The sequence below is a fragment of the Phalacrocorax carbo genome, chromosome 8 (genome assembly GCF_963921805.1).
Source record: "Phalacrocorax carbo chromosome 8, bPhaCar2.1, whole genome shotgun sequence".
Classification (NCBI taxonomy): Eukaryota; Metazoa; Chordata; class Aves; order Suliformes; family Phalacrocoracidae; genus Phalacrocorax; species Phalacrocorax carbo.
The window spans coordinates 7,006,971-7,028,195 of NC_087520.1; the positions used below are offsets into that span (position 1 = coordinate 7,006,971).

At 56.3% G+C, this 21,225-nt stretch overlaps 1 protein-coding gene across 3 annotated transcripts in view; it reads right to left on the reverse strand.

Moving 5' to 3' along the window:
- The window catches only part of CAMK2A (calcium/calmodulin dependent protein kinase II alpha), a 36,384-nt gene that overhangs the window by 7,319 nt on the left and 7,840 nt on the right, over window positions 1-21,225 (reverse strand). For 2 of the 3 annotated variants that reach the window (XM_064458472.1, XM_064458471.1), the window contains exons 3-15: window positions 18,642-18,701; window positions 14,612-14,666; window positions 14,224-14,289; window positions 12,646-12,718; window positions 12,166-12,268; window positions 11,536-11,619; window positions 10,804-10,898; window positions 10,261-10,383; window positions 9,413-9,496; window positions 7,990-8,032; window positions 6,138-6,178; window positions 1,889-1,921; window positions 754-802 (exon numbers count right to left, since the gene is read on the reverse strand). In XM_064458472.1, the coding sequence (XP_064314542.1) occupies window positions 754-802; window positions 1,889-1,921; window positions 6,138-6,178; window positions 7,990-8,032; window positions 9,413-9,496; window positions 10,261-10,383; window positions 10,804-10,898; window positions 11,536-11,619; window positions 12,166-12,268; window positions 12,646-12,718; window positions 14,224-14,289; window positions 14,612-14,666; window positions 18,642-18,701 (909 nt within the window). The remainder of the gene's footprint in view (window positions 1-753; window positions 803-1,888; window positions 1,922-6,137; window positions 6,179-7,989; window positions 8,033-9,412; window positions 9,497-10,260; window positions 10,384-10,803; window positions 10,899-11,535; window positions 11,620-12,165; window positions 12,269-12,645; window positions 12,719-14,223; window positions 14,290-14,611; window positions 14,667-18,641; window positions 18,702-21,225) is intronic. The other variant, XM_064458473.1, reaches the window with a different exon arrangement.

Here is a 21,225-nt window from a genome sequence, read left to right on the forward strand (position 1 = left end):
ACCCCAGGTGCTGCTGGCTCAGCTGGAAAGGCATCTGGCTGCTAGAGTGTGTTTGCTCCCCGGGATGCAGGAGGAGCCGTCAGAGGTAACCCTGGGCTTATTAATGAGGCTCTACTCCAAATGCAAATGGGCGTCATGCTTGACTTAATTTCTTTTTGTACCATGGCTAATGAAAGGAGAGGGAGCATGTTCCCGAGAGTCATTCAGAAAGGAGAGGGACTCCCATCACTTCCCGAGCACCACCTGCCTCCATGCCCACTCTCAGGGAGCCATCCCCCAGGAGAACAAATGCCCAATTAACTCTCATGTCAGGCCAAAGTCCATCTTGCTTTGCGCTGAGATCAATTTGTTGAAAGAGTTTACAAATTAGCACTGATAAATTACTCCCAGGGTTATTCTTAGAAAGCTGGCTCTGGCAGGTGGGAGGCAGGGATTTCCCCTGGAGGCTTTTCCCAACGGGCCATTTATTTTGGAAGAGCGGGCAGCCGGGCTGCTATCCCTGCAGATTTCTCCTGTTTCCATGCCTGCTTTCAGGGAACATCCCCTGCTCCTCACCAGCAGTGCCGCAGCTGGGGCACTGGATTAGCAGTGAAACCACCTAAGGAGTTAAAGCAACTTCTGAAGGGCCCCAAGTCAGCTCGATGGTGGTGGGTTTTGCTGTAGCCAATATCTCACTAGGGGTGGCCAGAAAAATGACCCCAGAGCCTCCCTCTGAAACAGCTTGCCCACCCTCCCAGGTGCCCCCAACGGTACCTTTGGTGTCTTCATCCTCAATGGTGGTGTTGGTGCTCTCCGACGATTCCTGAGCAAAGAACAGAAAGGAGACCGGGCGGTGAGAGGGGTCTTCTCTCCACACCAGATGGAGCTCGTGTGTTCGACAGCCCCCCGAGTCCGACCCCATAGCGCTTGACTGTGCCAACGGGCAGAAACCAAGGAAAACGCCAGCAGGTCCAACCCGTCCTCAAACAGCTCTAGGGCAGTGTTGGCAGAGCCCTCCCTGACCTCCACTCCTTGTAGCCAAGGGCACAAGAGCTGGGCTGTGGAGGGTCTCATAGGAACGGCGCTGCCTTTCCTACCGACGCCTGCGGGGACAGAGACGGGGGCAGGTCCAGGGGGATTTGGTGGGTTCCTAGGAGCGTTGCAGGAGGGGCAGGGAGAGGGGCTGTGCAGGGGTGGAAGACACCATGTTGACTGTACAATAAAGAGAGAGATGTACAAATTAAACAGCGAGGAGGAGCTGGGATGAGAAAGAGGGGACTGTGCAGGAGTGAGAGAGACCACACTGACCGCAGAGTAGGGAGAGAAATGTACAATAAAACAGAGTGCTTCCAAGACCCACATGGACCACCGAAGGCTGAGACACAGCTCTTTCAAGAAACAGCTGAGCACTACACAGATTTGGGGGGGAGGGGGGTACTGACCCCCTGTCTCTCTCCAGGAGCCCCATCAAGGCGACTCTGCTAGCGGAGCTAGAGCAATGGCTCTGCTAGCTCTTCCCAGCAGAGCCTTGCTTATGTATTACCCATAATACCCCGATGTAGGTTGGCAAGGTGTCCCATGACCATACAGTCCCCGCAGAGGCATGGAAGGTGTTTCTCCAAGGCTCCTTGGACCGATGCAGCCTGCAGACCTGAGTCAGGAGAACTGGGAGAAACGGCATGAGAACCCATCAGCAAGAACCAGGGCTGGCTTCCCACCAGCTGGTGGCCAGCAAGTGCCTGCACCAACCCTGTTAATGGGGTTTGTGGGTGATACGGCTTTGAGGATGTTCCCTCCAACCCCAGTGTCCCTTCTTCCCTACCCCGAGGTAACTTCCAAAAACGGGGGAAGCTGGAACATGTAGAGAGGCCCAGCAATATCAGCATTGAGGAAGACGAAGGACACTCACCATTAACTGAACGCTGGAACTGGACTTTCTTTTCTGGAAAAACAAGGAGAAGAGATGGAACAGGAAGAGACACAGAGTGAGAAAGGCAGAGAGCGGCATGTGAGAGGCAGCAGCTCCTGAGCCACCCTTTGTGGTCCTCATGGAGGGGCAAATGAAAGGCACTGGGGGACAACCTGGTGCTCCTGTAGGGACGTGCTGCTGGCTGCGGTGCTGGTGGTGCCATGCCAGCTCCCTCCCCGTGTTCCTGCTGGCACTTTTCTCCCCTGACCTGCCACAATCTCTAGTGTTGCTCATCCCAAGGACCTGGCTAGTCAAAAAGGGAGTCCCCTAGGAGTTGGCCACCACTCTGGTGGCTTTGTGACCAGGCCACCAAGCTCACAGGAACAGGAGTGGGATGCTGAAAAGCTAAGGCAGCTCCACCACCTGTACAACCCTGTGCCTGGTGTGAATGCTGTACTGATGTCTGCAGACTCTGGAGCTGTTCTGCGTGCATCTTCCCTTGCTGCTGACCAGTGTGGAGATGCTCAGTTAGCTTTGGACCTAGTGCTAAGAAAGATTAAAGCCAGCATGGCTATTGCTACTTGACCCTGCAAGGCAGACTCACCTTGTGGGAAGCTGTCCTGAGCACAGCTCCAATGCTTTAAATCAGGACAAGTCTCCTCCAAAGAGATGACCTTATGCATGCACATACTTATCTCTGTCCTTGACCACTACTACTAGTGCTTTAAGCTTTAAGGCTTTTGGGTTGGATGACCCCATACCCACGTTTCTGCTTGCAATCCCAAACTACTTCCGGACTTTCCTTCCTTGCTGTGCTCTGCTCCCCGTCTCCACTTTTAATGTAGCCAGGAGACAGAGGGACATGAACTCTGGCCTCATGCCCTTTCTCCACCTCCAGCTCCCAGGGGATGGATCACAGCGGGCAACAGCAGTGCGCAGGAATCAGAAGCTGCAGTGCCAGATAACAAAGTGTTTTACCAGCGTATTTAACAAGGCACCGGCTCTGCCCACCCTGCAAAGGGAAAAGCAGCACATTCAGTGCAAATCTCTTGGAAAAGTCCATGGAGCAACCAATTAGGGTTCCTGGGTGGGCTGCAGTGTAAAAATTGCTGATATCCATTCCCCCTCATTGCTCCTTTCACATCCTTACTAGCTCCCACCAGCATCATCACTGAGTTTCCCCCTCTGCCAGTGCAGTTCTCCCCTCCCTTGCTAGGTCCTATGTTAGCCCTCACCCCTCATTCACCCAAACAACAGATGTCCTAAAGGGCAGAGCAAGCTGTGGTATTTCAGGAGGAACCTCATGGGAAACAGAGCTGCTGGAGTTAGGCTGTCTGCAGGAAGGGCTGACAGCTTCTGCGACCCAAGGACATGAGACGGGGCAGTAAACTGCAGAAATTTCAGACGCAACAGAATGCAACACAAAGCAGTGACCGCATCGAGTCTGGACATACAGTAACAGGATGCAACATGGGGCAGTGAGCTCATTAATTTAGGACGGGACAGGATGTGACATGGGGCAGTGATTTCATTAGTTTACAATGTGACGAGATGTGACACTACACAGGGCAGTGAAGGTATCATAGCTTCTGGGACCAGAAGACCTCCCACAGACCCCAAAGCAGGGCTCAAGGGGTATTTTTGGTCCCATGAACACTTTTACTAGGGGAGGAACCTCCTTGGGAGGGTGAGTTTTGAGCCCTCTGAGCCTGGGCTAGCACCATCCCGGTGCTGGAGGGGCTGTGCGGGCAGGCTGGAGGGCAGCACCCATTACCTGCTGCCCATTTGCATAGCTTTGGGCAGGAATGGCAGAGGTGGCTGCCTGGGACATGGGGATGGTCAGTCCAGCAGGTTTCTCCAAATGGGACACAAGTCTTCTGACAATGAACCACACCACATGGCCTGACCTACAGTCCTGCTCTGAGCAGGCAGGACCATTCCATTCCCACCTTCCCACCCACCCAAGGCAGGTTTCCAGGTTCCTGCCTCACTTTTCCAGCAAGATGGAAAGAAATGAACACCACCCAGCGATGCCCTGACATCTGCCAGCTGCCCACAGTGGGCCATTAAAGCTTCACCCAGAGCACCCAGTCTCCCTGTGCCCCTGTGAGTGGGTTACACTGCGACTCCCCCCAGGCTGAGCATGGGAATGAGAGGTGGGAATGGTAATGCTGAAGGTGGCCAACACGAGCAACCTGTTGGGAATGAGCTTGCCTCTACTTTGTCTTCTCCTCCTCTACCTTCCTGGCCATCTAGCCAGGCTGTCTCACCTTCACTGTTGGAAAGGGAACAATAAAAAAGCAGGCTCAATTCTCCAGAGCTTGTACACTCTCTTGAGATGAGTGTTGGCTGGTAGACTGCACTACCAGCAAGGCAGAAACCTCACTTGTTGGTCCCCGCTCATCAGCGAGGGGTTGAGGACTGGAGATACAAACCAGCCTCTCTGATCCCACTCTGAAACCAGACCTTCCTTTCTGAGTTTCAGTGATGGGCCAGAAGGCTGTTTACCCAAATTAGCTGTTTTGCTATGACAGAAGTACGCCTTTTCCCCGGATAACATCTGCCCTCAAAGTTACTTTGAAGTCCAAGAGGGAGCATCCTTCGCAAATTGGGCTGTCAAATGGACTCTTACCACTACACCATCCCAGTGATGCTAGAGATTAAATTCAAGACTGTCCCGTTCTGCTGGAAAATTAGATTCAGGACCATGCCTGACAAAGCCTCTCCATTCACCAATCTCTCCTTTTACAGCTTAAAAATGCATCCCCTGATTGCTCTCACTTGTGCTTCAGCAACTCATACCAAGTCAGCTCTACCTGTGGTGTCACTTCTCAGGTGGCTCCCAGAAGCAGCCGGGACCTCAGAGCAGCAGATGACAGGCCAGCAGTGACTGGCAGACGGGCTGCTGTGACTCCCATAGGACCTGTCCCCTCTGCGTCAGCACTGTTGTCCAAACCTAGCAATCCTGTTCTAGAAGCCACATGGTATCCTGACACCATGGCCCAAAGCAATGTCCTCTCATAGCAATGTAGGCCATCAGCTTCATGTTGCAGAATGACACTGCATGGCCAGAATGGTCTGCTGTGGAGCTGAGCACGGTCTCAAGCCTTGCAGGCTTGTTCTGTCCCAGCCACTGGGTCTGGATGGAGTGGGAGAAAGGCAAGCCATCCCTAGACCTCTGGCTCCACCAACCATTTGGACTGAGGAGGGAAGAAGCCAGCTGAGGGCTCTGCTCTTCCAAAACCCTGCACCCCTCACAGCCCAACAGCTGGGTCCCAATGAAAGGGCTGGAGGAAGGAGAGCAGCTGTGCTGCAATTGGTCTCCCAAAGCTCTTCCTGACAACTTGCACCCTTGCCCTGCGATGGAGGAATGTGATCACATCAGCTCTCCCCTGCTGAGTGACTGCTCGTATTCATGAAGGGAATAGGTAAGGAGAGAAAGACCCTCATATGGACCATTCCTTCCTGCAGGAAGAGTTTGACAGAGCTCTCTAACCACCACATCTCTGTATCATCATCAGAAGCTGCTCAGCAGCAGGATTTTGCTGCTTCCAGGAGACACCTTGTCCTGGATGAGAGCTGTGGCCCAAGCTTGGAGGGGCAGGGGAACCTGAGGGCTCTGCAACCCAAGAAACAAAGTCCACCAAGTACCAGCTTGTTTTTAGAGCATCACCAAGCCATTTGCTCTGTCTGCACTGGGCACAGAGGACGAGCAGTGCTGCTGAGAAGGTTAAAGGCACCCATGTGCCACCCAGCAGCACACCAGCCCTTGGGAACGGGATGGGACAGGAGCTGGGGGGGGCAAGCCCAGTCCCACCAGCCCCACGGGATGCATGATGGGGCGAGCAGGAGATGCAGCTGCCCATCTTGCTGGATAGTTGTTGCCAGGCTGAAGCCATGGCTCTGGGCAGCAAAGCTGCCTCCCCTTGTCCCCAGTCCCCTCTCCCGGTCCAGCCTCTGCCTCCCACTCTTGGGGGAAGCAAGGGGCGAGTGCAAATTCCCCCTGCACATCCCTCCAGCACCAGCCCGCTCCCCTTGCTCGTCACGATGCAAAGCCTCCTGTGCACTGCCTGTCCTCCTGGCAGGAGCTGAGCCGGTGGCATGGGGACACACCGGGACAGCCGGGCCAACAGCTGCCCTTTAAAGCGCAGGGTGTCGCGGGGACTGCCAGCACAGCACAGAGATCCCCCCCACTGCCGCCCCAGCAGCAGAGGGGCAGGTGGGAGAGGGTGGTGGGGAGGGGGCTTACCTTCACGCCATCATTCTTCTTGTTGCCACCGCTTTTGCCTCCTGGAGAGAGGAGGAAGGAAGTTAGGAGAGCCAGGCAGGGCACCAAGACCAGGAGGCCGAGGATCAGCAGCATGGTGCCGGGTAGCAGAACAGCAGGACCCCGCGGGACCAGCCAGTGGGTTTTGTCCTCTCTCCAGCAACCCCCGGTGCAACCCCTGGGAGCTCAGGGGCGACCTTGCCGGCACCGTCCCGTCCTGCCCTGGTGGCTCCCAGCCAGGGGCATGACCCGTCTCCTAACGTCACGCCAAGTCCTCGGGGTGGCTTGGAGGCGGCCAGCGGGGCTGTCCGGTGGCAGGCAGGCTCTGGCTGGGGGGTGCTGGTGGCCGAGCGCGGCGCAGCGCAGTGGAATGGGCTGCCCGCCTGCCGCCCTCTAATTTTAGCCCCATGCTGCCGGGATCATGTGCTGCCGGCCCATCGGCCCGACAGCTGCAGCCCACATTTTGACAATGATGAAAAGCAGATGCCTTCCCCGGTGCCCACCTACCACTGCCGGCGCTGCCCCAGCCCCCCAGGTTGCACAAGGCACCCCACTCACCCTGCACCCCCAAAGCAGGGTGGGATCGATGGGGCCCAGCACCACATGGGACCCTACCACCCGCTGGCCCCACCATGGTCCCAGGCAGGGGGGACCCACAAGCCCCTTGGCTGCGCGTGGGATGGGTAGCGGTGGGAGAGATGCTTTTGAATTTCCTGCCCTTTGATTCTTCATGTCTGCCACGTCTCCCAGCGCGGGCCCTGACACCGGATCCCCCCAGCTGTTGGACTCCTCCAGCCCTGCAGCATGCTGCCCACAAGTGCTAAAAGTGTCAGCACGATTCCCCCATGACAAATGCAGATACCAGCCCCAGTCGTGGCCCTCTTCCCCCAGCACCTGGCTGGGCCAGCAGCCCCCATCTCCCCACCTGCTACACCCAACTCCTGGGGCACCTCAGTTGAAGCACCCTGAAACACCCATCTAACAATAAACAGCTGCCACCAGCCCTCTCAGCCAGTGTGCTGGGCTTGGCTGCCTTGTCCCACCTCTGCAGGACCATCCCCAGTGCTGAGGAGGGCTGGAGGTGGCAGAGAGCAGATGAGCTCTGCAGTTACCTGGCTCCTTTTTGGTTCCGTGCCTGGGAATTGCTGGGACCCACTGATCTCTGTCTCAAATCCCAGCTGCATGGCTTGTTCCAAGGCAGCAGTGGTGTCCCCAGGGAGGACAGCTCTCAGCAAGGGGGCTTGTGGCTGCACCAAGCCCTCTCCCAGTGCACAGGCTGGGCTGCTGTGCTCTGTCCCTGCTCCTGTGTCTCCATGCAGCCCTTGGGAGGTAGGGAGGCAGGAGGAGAGTGGGAAGCCCTGCAGGATCAGCACCCTCCTGACCAGGGAGGGACCCTGTTGCCATCTGGCTGCAGTGTCACCTGGGGACCTTTTCAACTCTTTCTTGGTGCAGAGGATGCTCTCCCTGAGCCACAAACAACTCCAGGAAGACACAAAAACAGCTGCCTTGAGCCTTGGCTGCCCCCAGCACCCGCATCCCCAACCCAGCACAAGCCAGATGGGTGAGTGGATACAAATCCCAAAAACCTAAACCTCTGGGGACTTCTGTGCCTCAGCCAGAGACTTCTTCTCTTGCATCCTAAGCCAGCAGCCAGCCCAGAGGTACCAGGTGACCTGGTCTGGACCACCACCCAATGCCACACATCCCCAGGGGCACCAGGCTGCAACCTCAGCCCCCCTGTGACACCCGAGGCACAGCCAGATCGCCAGGGACCCTTTGGGCTTGCCCTGGGCACCCTGTAAGGCAAGGAGATGAGCCCCAGAGATGCACCTACCAGAGAAGTTCCTGGTGGCCAGCATGGTGGTGAGGATGGCTCCCTGAAAGACAGAGAAGGCAGAAGGAAAGGGCATGCTGGGCCCTGGCCCCTCTCACCCTACCGCTCACCCCAGCCCTGGAGGAGGAAAGCCCTGAGCGTCACCTGTCCCCGGCCACCTCGCTGGAAGGAAACTGGCCCACAGGCTGATAGTCTCCTCCTGTCATCAAAAGCAGCCCTTGGTACCCGAAGCTGTATCCCCAGCACCAGGGCTATGGGTTGCATTCTCCATAACTACTTTCCCTCCAAGATTAAAGGGATATTAAATATCCGTGGGGTGCATTTTGACCTCGTTCTACCCTACCCTAGATGTATCACGACTCCGCTGACTGGGACTGGCAGCTGGCGGTGAGGGGAGCCACCAGGAGCGGAACCAGATTTAATTGCAATTAAATCTGTGCCAGCTAGGAGCAGCAGGGCACGAATTTTTCATGGGAGCCAAGCAAAGATCACCACCACAAAATAATATTCATAAAAATATTTCCTCTTTTCCAGCTGACTCTACTAACTAGTTGCTCCGTATATAATGAGATTACTTTGGACTAATTGCTTACAGTAATGGATTACTATTTTGAAGTGTATGCCTGAACTAATCAGATTACTTGTCTAACTGAAAAGTAATAATAGTTTATAGCCAGTTTCTTTTCTTGATAATCTTGTTAGTAGCCTGCAGCTGTACTGCTCGGTGCCACATCGCGTTCTGGCCTGGAGTGCTGATGGCTCAGAGTGGGCACAGATCAGCGCCCTCCCGTTCTGTGTCTCCGGCTCTGGAGGAGGCACTGCAATTTCCAGAGCCCATTCCCAGCACCGTGCTGCCGGCTGGGGCTCAGCAGCACCCGGGAGATGGGTGCTTCAGGGAGGTGCTCCAGCTCGATGGTGTAGCCTGGGGAGATGGTGGTTTCAGAGGGGGTACAGGCTGCTGCACATGGCAGCATCCAAGAAGGGAAAGCCTGTGGGGCTACTGGTGTGGGTAAGCCAGAGATTTTTCACCTGCCTATGGGTGACTTTGTTCCTTGGCTGCAATGTATCTTGGTCATGAGGCAAAGGGTCTCGCTGTGCCTTTCAGATCCATGTCCTGCCCCAAAGAGGAGGTTTCTTCACACTGACTCCAGTGTGGAAGTCCTCACCCCAGTGTCCAGGGCAGCTGTGTGACTCACTGCTTTCTTTCACCATGGCTTTCCTCTAAGCATTTGTGAACCCCAGCCAGATGCAGCCACCACTCCACTTGGCCTCTTTTCCCTTCTTCACAATGGGGATCCCCAAAAGTCCATCATTCCCATACCGGTGACCCAAAGACATTACCCTGTCCTTTCCCACTCAGGCAACACACTCACCGTGACCTTATCATGCATTTTGCAGCCAGCCTGGAGACTATGAGAGTTACCTTCAGCTTCCTCCGGGCATTGAACTTCTTCAGACAATCCACCGTCTCCTGCCTGTGCATGCATGATGCCACGGTGGCACGGTGCTGGAAGGAGAGAGACACAGCTCAGAGCAGGCACTGAGGGGGAAGGGGGTTCCCTGGCCTCGCTCTCACATGCACGCACACGTGTGTGGTCTCCCGCAGCTGAGGCACGGGCCAGAGCTGCCTGCAGCAGCAGCAGATAAAACTTTAATAGGCAGCGGGAGATCGCAGCTCTGGAGTCAGCAGGGTCTGCTCTGGCAATGAGGGGGTTTGCAGGGAGATTTGGCTGCCCCGAGTTAACCCCTTGACGGACCAGCCACATTTAGCAGTGTGCTCAAGGTCTGCACGTGGTATGGGGTCCCATGATTAAGCCCGTGGACTCCTCCTACCTTTAGGAGCTGACTCAGAGTGAGAACTAGCAGCGGGGTGCAGCGAGGGGCCGGGGGGAGTGCTGCTGGGGTGTGTGGATGGATAAGCACAAGACTGCTCCCACCCACCCCAAGGAGAGACCTCCCCAGTGCAGTGTGACACCAAGAAACCAGCCTGGCCCCACCAGGGCTGGGAACGTGCGTGTCCTTCCCATCACGAGCTCCCTTGGGACATGCTGTTTGCATCCACACTCTAGGCTTTTCTCTGTTGTAAAGCATTGGGGAAAAAGTTGCTCTGAGAGTACTGGGAGGAACCATGCCAGGAAACCATCTTCCCAGGGTGGAGAAAAGAGGTGGACAACCTGTTGATAACACATGCTCCCCAGCGTATGTTCCCCCATTGCAAACCCCCACTTCTCTAGACCTTCAACCCTAACGGGTGAGTGCCACCAAACTCACCGATATCCAGGGGTGCTTCAGAGCCTCTGCTGCCGTGATGCGCTTGGACGGGTTTATAGTCAACATCTTGTTGATGAGATCTTTTGCTTCGGGAGTCACCGTGTCCCACTCAGGGGAGGGGAACTGCGAAAGCAAAGGGACCAGAGTGAGAAACGGCAGGGAACAACAGAATGAGCACAAGTCCCTTTGCGCTTGCGTTGGTTCTCCTACAACCCTTGGGTTTTGCCCATGTGATAGGTTGGAGAGACAGTAGCAACTGGAAAGAGCTGCCAGCTGGAAAACTGAAGAGCAGGGGTGGAGAGAGAAAGGTGGAAGGCCCAGGACAAGACCTGCCTGTCCTGCAAAGTGGACCTGAAACATGCCAGTATGTGCTCCTGGACACAGCAGCTTGGCCAACCCTCTGTGACCAGAGCAGAGGGAAGAAACTTGCTCCCATCTCTCTGAATTTGCCCTGGTTGCTCTTCTGGAGCAGCAGACTGCAATGTGGGGACAGCAGGAGAGAGGAGAGACAGTGAAAGAGGGAAGCAAGACAAACCCACTCACATCATAAGCCCCAGCCTTGATCTGCTGGTAAAGTCGGTGTTGATCTTCATCCCAAAAGGGTGGGTACCCAACCAGCAGGATGTAGAGGATGACGCCTGCCCGGGAGAGGAGACATGGGATCAGTGGGAGAGAGATCATTGCTGGAGGTATGAGCAGACCCAGCCCAGGGACTGGCCCAATTCAAGCAGAGAAATTGGGGAAATTGGGGAAATTGAAGGATTTGCTCCCTGATTAGAAAGCAAAAGGCTCACTGGTGGGTCCAGCTCCATGCTGACGTGCTCAGCAGCTGGGGAGATATGTGGCTGAGCCAGACACATGGCTCTGTCAGCCACCATGAACAGCCACAAGTCTGGTGCTGCATCAGGGCTGAGTAATGCCTCCTCCCCATCGCAGGTGGAAGAAGGCTCCCCTGCAGCTGCAGCTATGTGGAGGCATTGCCTGACTCCACCAGCACCTCAGGGCAAAAGAGATGGGATCTCCCCTGCCTGGGGGCTTTGGGTGCATAGCAAGGGGCCTGATTCTTCAGAGGAGGGTGCCACTGGACTGGAAAGGAGGGCACTGCTTTGGGGATAGCCTAGGGTAATGTGCCACGTCTTGGGTAAATCCTCCACCCTGACCTCCCTGAGACATGTCTAGCAACTGTGACTTGGAACATGCTAGATCAACAGCCTGCTTCATCTCACACAGCCCAGGCCACCCCATTCCCAGCATTTTAGCCCCAGTATGACTTACCACAAGCCCACAGGTCAACAGCTTTGCCATAGGGGTCCTTCCGGAGCACCTCAGGGGAGAGGTATCCTGGAGTGCCGGCAAAACCTGGGACAGACAGCCCATCATGCACCACTCACGGGCAGCCCCCATCCCTGCACATCTCGCCCACCCAGCCACCACAAGAGCTGAGAGCCTGGAACATGCCAGGCTGGCAGAGACGGGCACCCTGCCTCCAGAAACCCCTGTGTCTCCTGAGAGCAGAACAAACAGCAACAGCCAGCGGCAGCAGCCAATCCTCAGGAAGGTGCAGAACACCGGGGTGCTCTGGTATGCACCTCCAGCACTTGGAAGGGGCTTTCCTTCCCTGGGTCTGCCCCTGCCACCAGCTTGTCCAGCTCACCAGGACATCTTGGTGACTCATCCAGTCCCTGTGGAGCTGTTTGCCTGTGCCCTGGATCAATACCGGGCTGTTTCCAGGGTCACAGCTGGAGCCTTCGAACCATCCGCCATACCTCCCAGGCTGGTGCTGCTGGGGCACTCCCATAGCCTGGGGTTCAGGTCTTGGGGATGCATGTCCCTCCTGGAGCCACCCCTGACCAAATACACCAATGGGAACTGGAGGATGCCTCACCTTGGGCCAGTCCTACTCACCAAACCATGCTTGCTGGTCCCCTTCCACCTCGATGGCAAGGCCAAAGTCAGCCAGCTTGACGGCAGCACCCTTCAGCTTGGATGCCAGCAGCAGGTTCTCCGGCTGCAGGAAGAGACAGGGATTAGAGAGGAGCAAACCCCCCCTGGGGGCTCTGCTGTCGAGCGGGAGCTTCCCAGCACAGCACGGAGAAAGGTCAGGGCTCTGGACATGCTACCTGACCAGTTTGTCTTGCTGTGTGCCACCATGTCCGTGGATCTTTAGAGAACCATGGACTACAAGGACCTCTCTACCCCCTCTCCCTCATGCTGTTTCACCCCGGAGCTGGTTTTTGCTCTGTGGCTTTCCAGAAAGCCCTACATGGTGTTCCTCCCTGCTGTCTTTCAGCTGCCCTGGAGGACCCCAGGCATTGCTCCACAGGGTTTTGCATTGCAGATGGGGTTCCCACATCCTCCCACAGGCCCCTTCCCTGCAGCTCCTACCTTCAGATCCCGGTGGACCACCCCCATCTGATGGCAGTGCAGGACGGCCTCCAGGATCTGCTGGATGCAGTGGCTGTGGGAAAGAGTACAAAGCTCACAGAAGTGTCCAGAGAGGCAGAGTTTACTTAGACACTTCTACTTGCCTGCATTTCATTCCTCCTGCCCCTCTCCCCATTGTGCTTCCCACCGACAGCCCTGCAGCACAGCTCAGCATCCCCCTCCAGCAAAAGCCACACTTCTGTAGAGAGCAGCTGTAACCCAGTAAAACCCCACCAGAGCTGCTGGACACCCGGCTGCGGCAAGCAGGAGCACAGGGGCTATGGTGGAGCCCATGGCATCCCCAGAGAAGCAACACTGTGGGGTAACTGGAGACCAGGGATGGAGATACAATGTCAGCCCAGATTTGGTCTCCAAACCCAGGCAAAGCAGCTGTGCTCCTTTGCTTCGGCCTCATTTCCCTGGCCTCCTCTAACACAGGTGGCTCTCACTGCTTCTGTTCACTTTATATCTAGTTCATTAAACCCCAGCTCTGCTGCATGTGTGAGAAAGGAAGGGAAAAAGACTGAGGCAATGATCACTTCTGCTCCAAAACAGTTGTGTGCAAGGCAGAAGGTCTTTCTTTACATATGTTTTATTTTATTTGTATGACACTAATAAGTGGATGGGTGGTAAGTGGATTCAGTGCTGGCAGCCCATTAAATGAGATTGCTTTCTGCCTAGAAATAAAGGATATTTCCATGCAGAGGTAGCGTAGAGCTTACCAACCCCTTGGACACTTGTACAGGCTATGCTTATCCTGGGGGCAAAGCCAAGAGGCACAATGATTTCTGGGAACTGGAGAGGGCCAAATCATGTCCCCTCAAAAAAATGAGGTTAGTGCTGTCCCCTGGCCTCGCTCCAAGGACCAAAGGGGTGGCCGAAATGGTACCCAGCCCCCTGCCTCTACAGAAGGGTACCTGGAAAGTGCCAGCGGAATGGTGGGACGGAGCAGAGCTCCAGCACATCCTCCCACCCAGCCTGTCTTGACTGCTCCTCCTTAATGCTTTCAAGTGGTAAATGCCAGAGAAATGCTTGCAAACGACTGTAATGCAGCTGTGAGGGGAAAGGGTGAGAACTGCGGGGTGCCTGTGCCATCACCCTCCTGGCTGGGGGCATCAGCCTGATGCTGGGCTTCCTCCCTGCCAGCCTGGGGAGCCCTGCCATCCCCCACCTGGGGAGCCCCAGTGCTTTGCTCCTTTACAGGGAAGTCAGATGTGGTCTATGCCATCAGCTCAGGGAAGGAGGATGCTCTGAGCGATGCCTGGCAGCTGCCTGGTTCGAGGTGGGAACCAGCCCTGCAGTAACACATGCACTTTTTGGCACAGGAGCTGAGTGCGTTAAAAGGAGCTTTTTTTGTTTTTTCTTCTTTTTCACTACACATCTGGTTTATGAGTACGTGCTGCAGAGCAGCTGTAAAACACCTCCCAGCATGGAAGGAGCCTACACTGCAGAAAGCCAGACACGTAGGACCCGGGGAGGGAGCAGCTCATGGGATAGGGGTACAACTGCTGCCGAGGCCCAGCATGTGTCCGTGCTCACCTGGCATCCGCTTCACTGTAGTATTCCCTGGCCACAATGTCCTCAAACAGCTCCCCGCCAGTGACCCTGAGAGAAAACAGGGGGAGTCACGCTCGGCCATCTCAATGCAACACACAAGGGAGCTGGATTGATTTACAGCATGCTGAGCCCTGGCAAACCCCCCCAAAATGCTGCTGCACTGTGCCCTGTGAGAGGGCAGGGACCTGCCCCCTGCCCAGCTTGGGGGACCCAAGCCTGGCTCAAACCCAGCCTGTGGAAAGGACTTGGGTGAGGTGGAAGATGGGGGAAAGCTTCGGGCAGGGGGTTGGTGGTGGTGCAGGGCACATCGCCCTGGGGTGGAAGCATGCAGCTGCCGGTGGATTAAGAGATGCATTTAGTCATTACTCACAGGTCAAATATCAGGTAGTGGTGGCCCTCTTCAGAGATGCTGTCATGGAGCCTCACTGCGGCAGAGACAGAAGGGTTATGGGGTATGCCTGGCTCCCACCCCACTCCCTGGCAACACCTTTTCTCCCCTTTGGGCACAAGCAGGAGCTGGGAAAGGGCAGAGTGGGGCTATGCCTCCACCCTCCTCTTCTTGTTATTGCCACTGCCTGGCTGGGGGGGTCCCCACTCAGTGGGGGACCCCAGCCATAGCCCCAGCCTTGGGCAGCGGTGCAAGGCTCAAAGGTCACATCCAAATCAGGGACTGCCTGGGGCTGGTGCCTGGCCAAGGTCCCGGGCAGCTGCTGGGCTATCTTGGGCACCAGGCAGGCTGCAGGCATGGGTGCCCCCAGCCCAGCCCTCTGCCCCATCAGGAGACGTGCCTGGGCATAGGGAGAGCTCAGCCAGGGTGCTGGGCTGCCAGCCCTGGCACCGACAGGGCTTTTTTATTTTCTGCTCATGACCTTCCTTTTCTCCTTGGGAGGTGTCAGGTCAGGGATATCCAGGAATCACCGCGGGATGAGTTTCCTTCAGAGGAAGTGCTCTTCCCAGCTCCTCCAGCGAGGCTGGCATCTTGCCCCGCTCATCATGCCGAGGGGCACCCTCTCCCCCCAGGCATGTCTTGCCAAGTGCAGCCCTGAGCAAACCTGCCACCCTGCAGCTGGGTTCTGGTTATTCAGGCTTAGATCCTGGCTCAGAGCTTAGCAGGCAGATGTGCAGCAAGGGGACAGGCACAGAAACAGGCAGGACATAAAAACAGAGACTGGTCCAGCGTCCTCTGCCCCCCACCTCACATTTTGTTCCTATTTCCGTGAGGATGTAAATATTTAATCCTTCCTCTCTGCCCACCTGGTTTCAAACGACTTTGAATATCTTTGAGATCTTTGGAAACCAGGGAGAAAAAGGAAACATTCAGGTGAACAAATTTATGGGAATTTTTACTCTCGCCCATTTTACCACAGCTAAATCAACTGAGGCCTGTATGGAACCATCCTACAGACTCGAGTCTGAGCTGGGGGAGATAACAAGCCCTGCCACTGAGTGCAGACACTGCACTGCATCGCTCTTATCTCCCAGACCAGCAAACACCACTTTGCTGGTCCTACTTATCCTTCCAAGCTCAGTGGGCAGATCCAGCAGTTGCCAAGAGCAAGCTGCCAGCGGGATAGCCTCATCCCGGCCAGAGCAAGGAGCAGCGGAGGTCTGCTGAGCCAGACAGCATCTTTCCTCTTGGGGTCCCCTCTGGTCTTGTCTGTTGACAAAATTTTCTCATCTTATTCCCTGGTTATCCTTCCACACTGCTGGCCTCCACAGACATCCCCTGCGCTCCGACATTTGTGTCTGCTCCGTTTTTTCTCTGACACTTAATACTAGCTTTCCTGCCTTCCTCTGCTGGAAGAGACAGCCATTTCTTCTCACCCAAGAGGCTTTTGGAGTTACTGTGCCTGGGATCCTGCAGAAGCCAAAGTGTTCAAAGAGGGTTTAGGTGAGTTCAGCACAGATCGGGCAGCTAACTATACACAGATCATCCGGATACGTCCCCTGCTTGGGGAAGTCCCAATGCCTGTGGCTGCCAGGAGCCGAGAAGTTATAAGAAGGAGCAGCCACTCTAAATATAGCCTGATCCTGCAAGTATCTGTTACTGACCATAGTCAGAAAGAGCCGCGCCGGCCAAACCACTCCAAGCTCAGTGCCGAGAGCCAAGGCAGGAGTGGGACACAGCTTCAGCTCTGAGAGTCAGAAGATGATGGGTACCTGGAGTTAAAACTCCGGGTCTGGGTGTAGCTGAAGTGTCCTCAAGAAAGCAAGAATTCCCTGCAAGGATGTGCAACTCTGGGAAACGGCAGCTCTCCCTAATGCATTGCCTGGTACCGTGGATGTGCCAGAGAGTTCTGGGGACCTGGACCTGCCCTCAACCGCCTGTGCACGGCTTTCTGTGCAAGGCCCTCCTGCAGGCACAGCGCAAAGCACAGCTGGGTTCCTCCAGGCTCACAGCTGCAATAGCCCCCGTCTGCAGAGCACGGCATTCCCACGGGAGACAGCAGACCCCTGTCTTGCTGCACAGAACAAGTAAGGGGCCAGTAAAGACCCTCAGCAGCTGATTTGCTTCTCCCGAGGAGGGATGGAGAGGGGTTTTCTGCCTTGACTTCCCCACGCCCCTGGCAGCGGTGACTCTTCCTCTCGCTAGGGCTGGTCTGCAGCAGCGCAGCTCGTTCCAGCTCCCGGGTGGGTAATTAGTTGGCTTGTGCTGCATGCAAGGGAAGCTGCAAGCCCAAGTTTCCAGGCAGCAGGAGCAGTGGGGGGGGGGTGAGGGTGTGGGGTTGGAGAAGAGCCTTCTGGGTATAAATAGAAGTGAGATTAGGCTTGTTAGGATCTCATGCCGTTAACCCCTTCCAGCCCTGTGCAGCAGGGTTGCTCAAAGTCTGCCATCTCTGCAGATTACAGCCAAACAGCTCGCGAGGCATGGTGCAGGGCAGAGGGAGAAGGCACAGGGGGGCTGAACCACAGGGCAAGGTGACCCTGCCAGCCCCATGGGCAGGTGATGGAGAGGGAAGGGAGGAAGACAGTCGTAGGGAAAAGCTGGGGCCGGGCTGGGAGCCCGGGAAGCTCCAGCTGCATGGTCCAGCTACCACCCTGCAAGTCTTCATGAGGTGGGTTCCTCCGTATTTAGTATGTCTTGCTATTCACATACTTCACAGTGCGTTTCCTTCAGGTCTCAGCAATCCCCGTGTGTATTTTGGTGCGGAGGAAAGGCCCAGGCTGCTGCTCTGACAGGGGGGAGGCTGGACTCCCCACTGGGACCCCAGCAGGGCCGCTCCTGTGAGGGGCATCGGTCCTGCCAGAGCAGAGGCAGGGGGAAGGATGGCAGCTGGATCCTGCGGAGTCCGGTGCCCTGGCAATGCAGGGGAGACCCGCCACACAGCCGAGTGCCTGAGAGAGATGGAAGCTGACAGACTTTTACTGAACTGAAAAATTTATGAGGTAGGAGCCGTGTTGCTGGTCCTGGTGGCCCTGGGTCTGGGTCCTTGGACCTGCTGCAGCGATTCCTGGGGAGGGACGGCTCCCTGGGGCTAGGGAGGAGCTCAACCAAAAGGAAAACCTCCCAGCTCATGGCTGCAGGACAAGAGGGCTGCAGAGCTCCTGTCCTACCCCCAAATGCATTCCCAAAAGCTGCAGGATCCCACCAGGGTCAGCACATCAGTGCCACGGAGAGGAGAGGGGTTTCATCCCCGGAGCCATGGCTCCAGACACTGTACTCCCGCTGCCGGACCATCCCCAAAGACTGACAGCCTGTATCAGCATCACTCTCAAAGCTGGGGTTTGGAATTTTTTTTTTACTGCAGTTTTTTCCCCTCCCCTCTCTCTCTCTCTCTCTCCTTCTGGCCTATTTTTGTCTTTTGCAGGGGCTCAGGAGTTTTCCTGAAACAGCTTTTCCGAAGGAGGCTACTCTCAGATGGACGGTCGGTGGGAAAGTCTTCGCTTCCCCCCCTCCATCGCTCCTCCTACACGCCCCGCGCTGCTGCTGCTGCTCAGAGCTGCAGCCGCTTTTTGGAGCATGCAGAGGAATACAGCACCCGAGGGGGGGAGAGGATTAAAAATAGCCCCTTGCAGCCTACCGGGGCCCCGCTTGTCCCTGAGGGAGCTATGGCCAAGTGGGTTAGGTAGGACCTACTTCAATCCCCCCTGCAGTCAGTGGAGGCCTTCCTTCCCATGACCCCATTTGAAGATGCTGACTCTCCATGAGGAAGAGGAGGGATGGCTCTGTGGATCAACAGGGTGGATTCCCACTGAGCCCCTTCTCCATCTCCAGGGTGGTGGCTGGTGTGGGAGGGAAGGACAAACAGCCCATGTTGCTGTGGGCATGGCTGAATTATTGGTGGGGACCCCCTAGACCCAGTGGGGGCACAGGCGGGCAGTGAAACTGGGCACGGAGCACAGGCAGGTTTGCCGGGCTCTTCAGCCGGCACACGGGGCGGGGAGCAGGGTGCGCTTACCGATGTTGGGGTGCTTCAGGAGGCGGCAGATCCGGGCTTCTCGTTCCAGCTTCTGGTGATCTGAAAGAGGCAACAGCCCTAAATTAGGGTCTGGGGAAAGGGAAAAAACCACTCTCAGCCCCTGCTCTGCTCTCACGGAGGAGCTGCCAGCACAGGAAACCTTGGGGGGACGGAGCAGCTGGCAAGGCAGAAACCTGTCCTTATTTTTTATTTTTTGCTAAAGAATAACAGTTTTGGGGACACATTCAGCATCAGGTCCTGATGGACGGTATCCCAACATGGATGCTGCTCCCACCCAACCCCCTGGGCACCGATGCCATGGGCAGTCCTGGGCTTTGGATGGTCCCTCGCTCTCCTCTCTCCCTTCTCTTTGCTGAACCTGTCTCCATCACCTCCAGAATACCCCAGAGCTGCTGGGTGCCAGCAGCACCTGCTTGGTCTTCTCTTATTCAGCCAAGCACAGGCAGTCAGCAAGGACATTTCTGGCTCCGAATGGTACAATTTTAAAGATGGAGCTGACCAGTGAGAGACATCACGCTGAAACAGGGCTACCCACTCCGCTCCCCCTCTCCAATCCCAACCGTTTCACATCGGGTCTTTGCTCTCCTACATCACAAAACCATGGCCCTGAAAATTTGCATTGCTCTGGTGCCTGGCTCCAAACAGGCAGCACGGGTCCCTCTCCCTGGATTTTGCCAGGCTCGGGGAAGTGAGACAGCATAGCTCTGGGCAAAGTGAGTTGAGCTGAGCCAAAAAAGCCTCCGCCCTGGGGCAGCCGAGAATGAATTCTCAAATAATTTTGTTTCTTTTTCCCTGCCTCTGCGTTTTTCTGCCTCTTTATACCTGATCCAGCCACCCTGTGTGGAGGTGCCTTGTCTGGAAGCTTTTCGTGCTAGCAGGAACCCAGAAGCCGGGAGAAGCGAGGATATAATTAGGGCTGTGCGTCTCTCAGCACTATTGCTGTTACCTTGCAGGTTCACACCCTACAGTCTCGCTCTGCATCGAACCAAGCCTGGGTATCTCCGACCGCTGAGACCTGAAGGATACATAGCCCCTTCCCTACAGGGGCTTCCCCAGGGTTCAAAATCCCCCATCCAGTGACTCCAGGGCTCCGAACGGGCAAGTCACCCCTGGGCTTGGGGTGATTTTTGCAGCCTGTGCCGGGATCTGTGAGCTGAAGGCTGGGACAGCCTCAGTGGGCTCATTCAGCTCCCCACAGTGTTCCCCCTGAGTGGGGATGAATGGGGTAACAGGGAGAGGTCGGGGTTTAGGCTGTTGCTTTTCGCAACCAAAGTTCGTTGTGGGGTGCAGGACAGGGACAAGATAGAGGGACAATGCGACCAGTGTGGCAAACACTTCTCTGGGAAATGGGGGAGCTGCTTTCTGCCCCCTTTTCTGCTCCTGCCTGACAGTAATCTTATGTGAGTCACTGATCATCACTGTCTGCCTCAGTTTACCCATCTGCAGGCTGGAGGCTGGGGCCAAATGGTCCATGGGGAAGCCCGGTATTGCTGGTGTCCAGAAAAGCTCCTTTGCTTGCTTAGAAGAGGCCAGAGATCACAGGAAAGGGAGGTAAATGTGACCCCAAGCATGGAGCAGGTCCCGACACTGCTCTGTGTGCCTGCACGCCGCTGCCAGCCGAGCCTTTGGATGCACAGGGGTGAGCATGGCCGCTGGCAGGGGGCCAGAGGCTGCCCCATCCTTTCCCCACCACCAGCTGCCCAACTCAGCTGCGGCTCTCCAGCTGAGCCGTGGCAGCAGCAGCACCGTGTAACCACCCCAGTCGCTGTCCCCCATTTTGTATCCTTGCGATCTGTCGCCACCAAAATGCCTGTGAAAGCAAAGGAGCTTGGTGGGGAGCACTGGGAGGCTGGTGGGGTTCGAAAAACCACAAACAGCATGGGGAGGAGGTGGGAGGCCAGTGAAAAATCAGGCAAAATGGACCAGGGAGTTTAAAGGGAGGCAGAGATGGGGTCCCTTTGAAGGGGATGGGAACATCAGTGAGGACCCAGAAGCACCCAGGAGGGGCTGGGAAAGGTGCTTATCCCTATGGGGTGAGAGTGGGGGACCCCTGCCCAGGGTCACCCAGGCAGTCCCCAGCAGCGATGCTCTGGCAGGGCGAAGCCTGATGCACCCAGCCGGCCTTCAAAGGGCAAAGCCATATGGGTGCGGAGGAGGCTGCCGTGCCTGCGAGGCTGCAGTGCCCCGGTAATCCCAGCTCTGTCCCTTGGCACACCCTGGTGAATGAGCACCCACAAGCAAAGGTCCCAGGGGAGCGTGGCCATCGCTCCTCATGGTGCCATGGGTTCAGCTGCAAAATGCAAGGGGAAGAGCTGCCTGAAATAAGCCACCTGCCACAGAGGGAGCGAAGGCATCCTGTGCTCTGGGGGCTTTGCTCTTTCCAAGCCTGCGTGGGTCCTGCTCAGACAGAGCTTTTCTGCCATCAGTACACAGCAAGGACGGGCTGGGTGTGGAGGCAAAGCCCAGGACTGGGTCTCTGGGTCTGCAGTTTCCTCTGAGCATCACACGGATACAACCCTGAATGGGGCTGCAGGCTGGCAGGGGAACCCCCGGCTGTGCAAGT